Here is a 6,230-nt window from a genome sequence, read left to right as displayed (position 1 = left end):
ATGTTGATTGTATTAGCAATACACAAAGTTTGCATTTATATCTATTTTCCAAAAAATCTTTTCTTCCTAGCCAAACTGTGGTTTTATTTATGATTAACTAGCACAATATATATTAGTAGTATTATGACTTCTCCAATAACATTTTTTAGACATTTAACATTTCCCATAAAAAAATAGGCTTAATTTAAACAATACTTTAGTCTACAATTTAGTCATATATGCTTATTGTAAATGTCCTCCACATTTTGTAACAAGATTCAAAGGACAAATGCATTTTAAAAATTGTTCTTGGTAGAGCTTCATAATGAACAAAAACCAAATTTCCACCACTCAAAACTGACACCTTTTAACCTACTAAATGACGAAGTAAACAAATAGAAAAGTGAGTTGTTTACAAATTTTATCATATTATCACCAAAAACTCCTATCGGCTATTCGTTGCACTTACTTAAAAGTACAACTGCTAGTCTTAATAGTTATTTCTTATTTCGTACATTCTTATTCCATTCAAAGTCAACTTCAAGATGATAATGAGTCTTCTTGAAATTAGTTTTGCTTCTAACCAAAATTGATAAATTCACAGCGCTTGACTTGAGTGAATGATGTTGAATTGAAATACAATAATTGAATTTAACTTAATCAAACAAACATTACAAGATAAAGCCTTCTAAATTCATTGAATAATTGTACTGTTGTTATGATTTTTGTGATAGAATTCTACAATTTTAAGTATTTTAGTCTTCGAGAATAAACATGACTAATTTTGTGATTATTTTTATAATTTATATGTGATGTTGTTATGATTTTTGTGATAGAATTCTACAATTTTAAGTATTTTAGTCTTCGAGAATAAACATGACTAATTTTGTGATTATTTTTATAATTTATATGTGAAACAAACGCTTTCTTATAATTTTGTGGTTGATTTTATAATTTATATGTAAAACTCCCATCAGCTTAGTGTTGCATGTACAAAAACATTTGTTACTAAAGATAAAATATTAAAATTTTAATGAGCTTTTAGATTTCAAATGGATTATGTTTTGTCGGTGAGAGCTTTGAACTCGAAACAACGGAAACGAACTTTTCCAAATTGGGAAACGATCACAGAGAGTTAGGGCGGATTCTCACGGTTCGTTTGTCTGCAAATTCAAACAAAGGGATTCAGGTCACACTAGCAATTCTTAATTGGAAAATCGGGTTCATTAATTCACTTGTGAAATTTGGTTCACAAGCATTATAATTGCCAACGAAGCATTATAATTTGAATTTTGCCTTCTGTTTTGCAGGCATTTTCATTCATTAATCAAATGATTCTAGCCGCATGAATTTCCCGCCCTGAAGAAAAATGACAAGCAGACGATACATTGATCTTTTTAACAGGCTAAACTGTTCCTCAGAAACTTCGGTCTTATTGTTTTATTGGAATATTCATCCCTATTCATTTCAAAGGGTTTTGAGCGCACACAACCGACCCAGAATGAATTTGAACAACAGAATAGCGTGTATGAGTTCGAACTCAGGGGCCGATGGACGAATGCCTGTCTGGTTGGTGCATTTGCAGAGAGTGCTTGCAGGAGGAAAGCCACCGGCTGTCAAAGCAGACGAGCCAACCCCAAAGGTGGCTTTAGGTATTTTATGAGGTTCAAAATTTGATTTGCATTTATGTCTGATACACTTGATAGATTTTTTTCTGTCATTGCATATTTTAATTTATTTTTGTTTCCGATTCACTTTGTGGAGAAGGCTGTCCTATGACCCGCTTCCTTAAAAATAGAGTGGGTGCTGCTGAGAATCCTACGAGCCTTGCCTGCTCAATGTTGGGCTATCCACCCGGTTAAGGCCAATTTGACGGAACTAAACAATAGGGTCCGAGTTTCGCACTTCCGGCTTTGCAAAACCGAGGTGGGCATACCTAATCCTGGACAACAACCTTATATCCAAGATGCTTAAAGCAGATCTGTTAAAACACAAATACAATGAAAGTTTTCCTAATGACAAGAAATGTAGAAAACAAAAAATTTGTAGATTATGAATTAAGAATAATAAAAGAATATATAAAAGTTTTTAAAATAAAAGTGATTATTATAGATGATTGCAACAAATGAATATATTATTTCCTCAATGGAAAAAAATGAAACGATTGCCAACATATGGATTATGAATCAAGAATAAAAGACCAGTGTTTAATTAAATGGGCAATTAGAATCAATATTATAAGTTGAAACATACAACTTTATAAAATTCAATATATTTAAACTATAAACAATTTTAACGATTCAGACGTGATGGATCAATTATAGTATGCAATTTTAAACTAGTCTAAGATGCACTTCAACTTCTGCGGAGACAAATTAGAGATAAATATGGAAACAATTAAATATTTCACAATATTTATGTTTATCAAATTTAAAATGCAATAATGACCTAGTCCACTTATCCGAATATTAAAATATTTATTTAAATTAATAAAAACATTTACAAAGGACACAACTTAATAATAATTTAAAACTCCGAAATATAAAATAAATAATTATGCCAGAAATAAATCACAATAAAGACACTCCTTACAGATAATCAATTTATTGCAAATTTCATTCTGGAATCTTATATAAATTTGCTCAATGATCCAAAACCCAGGAGCTTTGTTCAATCACTCATTCCTTTACCAATCGGAAAATATAATACATCATAAGTGCATCATAGTAAAATTTTTAAAAATAAAATAAAATATGGATGATTTCCTTTGTTATTCTACATCTCTTATTTATAACCAATGAGTAGACACTTTCAACCATCGCACCCTTTGATAACAAGAAACTAATTGCTTGCTACTTAGGCTTCAAAAATAAACCTAAGGCACCGATTATTCAATAGTTGTTGTTTTTGCCTAACCATATATTATTTGGTACTACCAATTCCGGCAGTGGAAGATTATGGATAGAAATATATTCAATCCTTTATGTTGATGAATGTATAGCATGGGCAATATTCTTGATATGCCTTATGGATCTTCTCCGACGTTACAGGATCTTCCTCACGTATTTCATCGGGCCCCTTTATCATGTTGGGTTCATTTTCTCCTCTACTCGGTTTGTGAATTCAGTATGCTCACCTCTCGATCGCTTCTTCTCCCGCTTGAGAGCTTGCAACAAATACAACATGATAGATATTAGAAATCAAATCAAAGCACACAAATCGATTTGTGCCTATATCCTTTTAAATTCCTTTTCTACAGCATCTGCTCCTGGATAGATTTATTTGGCTCCTGATAATGTCATTAGAAGGTTTTCCTCTCTAATATCTTCAATGCCCGAACTGCACCTGACCCTTGCTTGAATACAGTCTTATTATTCGCAAATGGTTTGCCTTGTCTAAACGCATGTACCCAATGTCACCATTGTTTTGTCATCGACTCCTTATTGCCATTGATTCCTTTATACGCTGCTCCTTCTCTGTAATGTTTTGTGGCTTCCTTTTTCATTGCTCTTCATGAGACAAATTCATAGGTTTTGCTTGTAAATATCTTTATCACGAGTCACCGTTGAAAACATATATATTCTCCACTTCTTACCCAATACTCAATGTATTAAGGCTTTATGTACTCTTGATATGCATCTGTCCCTTATTCAATGAATTAATCCTCTGTCTGGGTTGAGCATTTGTGAAAGGGTTAAGTCATGACATTATTTGTGGAGAACACTGCTATTTATAGCAAATGTGTACAGGATGCATGAAAGTTATTCAAGAAAATGCCTGAAAAGAGTGCTGGGTTATGGACTGCTATAATTCTGGCATGTATGCAGAATGGGCAATTCGAGGAGGCATAGAAGTGGTTTGACAAAATCCCTGAAAGAGATTTGGTTGTGAAGAATCAATTTATTGCAGCATATGCTTAAAAATAAACAATGATGATGCTAGGAAACTCTTTTGAGGGTATGCTGAGATAAGAGTTGGTTTCATGGAACACAGAGATTGCTGTGTATGCACATAGTGGACAGCTTGATGAGGTCTCAGGGCTCTTTGAAGAATAATGACCACCACTAGAGGAGCTGTGCATATAGTTGCAGACTGAAACAATAATTGCCACCTTTCGTCAAACCAAAAGCTTCTAGCAATCCATCGTCATCATGAACTCCAATAAACCTTTACTGGAAAATCATATATAGAAACATCAGAATTCTGCTGGAATTATTTAGTCAGCTGAATTATACTTCTGACTCTGTATAGCATGGATATGTGCCGGAAGTCCAAATAGATATTTTCAAATATCGCAAACCCAACCCCAACATAGCTTGAAAAAGCTGCAAATTTTTTTTAAGTCTCATCCCAAGAGATAAAATATATCAGTAATATATCTTGTAGACATGATACATATAGCAAAAGGATAATAAAAAATGCAAAAAATGGAGATACTAGAATTAGAGCTCCATCAGGTCCCATGAATTTTATATGTGAATCAGCTTTAAAAAATCAATGCCTAAATTCAAGGAAACTTGCGGTGTCATAAATTAAAAATAAATAAATTTAATTTCTTCATAAGTTTCTTCTGTGGGATTTTGTCATTTTGGTGGAAAAATTAATAGTAGGTTTTGACAAGTGGCAAATTTCATCCCTAAGCTGGTGGGGCTATTTCCAACTGCACCCCATTTTTACCTTCTTAAATTGAGGGGGCTAAAAAGTCGGAGCTACTATTTTATAGGAGTAGATTCCAAATAAACCTGTAGCCCCCCTTAAAAATGTATCATGGAGCCACCCGCTCCACAAAATAGAATTCAAGTCCCTCCCATGTGACCCCTGCCTAACCTGAGGCTTAGTTGTCACGAGTGTGTATATATTCTCGTCTAGAGGCTCTTTGTTGTGCAGAGAAGTTTGATTAGGTAATTATATTTTTAAAATTTCCAAAGATGGCATACCCCCTTTACCACTTCTTTATAATGCCTTCGAACATTACCAATGGTGCATAGGTTTTATTTTCAATTGCCAATTGAATAAGTTTGCGCAATATATTTACCTTTAAGCAGATTGTTTAAGTATATCAGCCAAGTCTGTTTATTTCAAATATGAGTAGTAATTGTGCAAATTTATGTTATCATCAAATGTTCGACTGTAAAATGTTTTGTTTGTTCTACTAAACGGGAAGGCTTGTGTAATTTACCCAATCGGCCAATTGTTCCCGACCCCAAATAATAATGAACGCGATGGAAAATCGGTGATGTACCTAAGGGCAACATGGGTGATGTGCTCGACGGTAATGCTGGTGATGCTCAATGACAATGTGGTGATGTGTTTGAAGGTAATGCAGGTAATGTGCTTGATGGCACTGTAAGTGATGTGCCTGACGACATCCTTTTCACACTTGTAGGACAAACTCAACTCTCTGATTAACAACTAACTCTTTGCTCAAGATCTACATACATCTCAGTGAATTCCACCCTATGATGTATGGGAAGATTTTCACTCACATCGTTCGGTGACTTTAATTATTGTTCTGCCAATTTTGGATATGTTATTGCTAATGAATCCAACCCACATGAAATATAACACCAATAAATCAATGCCAATAGAACTATTGGAATTTTAGATAATAATTTTGATTATTAAGAAGACTTAACAAATTTGACAATGAAGTATAAGGTGAAATATTTGAAGCAATATCTCCAACAACAAACTACAACGAGGAATGATTCTCACTGAAACTGCGAACACAAAATAGGAGGGTTTTACACATTTGAAACTGCAAACAATGTATAATTTGAATAGGAATCACAAATACATACAAAATATAAAACCCATGATGACACCTACAATGCCAACCATGGCTTTATAAAGAGCTCTAGGAAGTCTCCCAAAGGGCTACAATAGGTAAATTATACACCTAGAGTTTGCTTGCCCTCAAGTAATTTGTCATTAAAACATTTGCATTTTGTGAAGCTCTAGGATCCCAAACCAAGTGCGAATGCTGATAGTCGTATCCATTGAAAGATTGGTGTTGCACCATGATTGTGAGCACCATCTGCGAATCCCCAACAAGCTTTCATTGCTCCACTCAGATATAAACAATGCCTTGCCCAATGTTGCCAAGCAAATCCTCATGATCAATTGACTTGTCTTTGTCATCATCAACAAGTGTTGGTCTTGTTGATTTGAGTTTTATTTCACTACAACATGCAGAATCAAATGCTCGATATTTCAAAGTGAAGCATCAAACACTCTATCCTCTCTTGAAT

The 6,230-nt window shown here is 33.9% G+C and overlaps 1 protein-coding gene across 2 annotated transcripts in view; it reads left to right on the top strand.

Annotated features, from left to right (window-relative positions):
- The first annotated feature begins 1,031 nt into the window (after nucleotides 1-1,031).
- LOC149560269 (uncharacterized) overlaps nucleotides 1,032-6,230 on the top strand; it is a 155,550-nt gene continuing 150,351 nt past the window's right edge. For both annotated transcript variants that reach the window (XM_089824577.1, XM_089824578.1), the window contains exons 1-2: nucleotides 1,032-1,168; nucleotides 1,290-1,631. In XM_089824577.1, coding sequence (XP_089680703.1) covers nucleotides 1,349-1,631 — 283 coding nt within the window. In that variant the 5' untranslated portion in view covers nucleotides 1,032-1,168; nucleotides 1,290-1,348. The remainder of the gene's footprint in view (nucleotides 1,169-1,289; nucleotides 1,632-6,230) is intronic.

This window comes from Cupressus sempervirens, chromosome 4 (assembly GCF_028749045.1).
Source record: "Cupressus sempervirens isolate cs-2001-9-10 chromosome 4, ASM2874904v1, whole genome shotgun sequence".
Taxonomy (NCBI): Eukaryota; Viridiplantae; Streptophyta; class Pinopsida; order Cupressales; family Cupressaceae; genus Cupressus; species Cupressus sempervirens.
The sequence above is the reverse complement of the archived record's forward strand: the minus strand, read 5'-3'. Positions and strand labels throughout refer to the sequence as shown.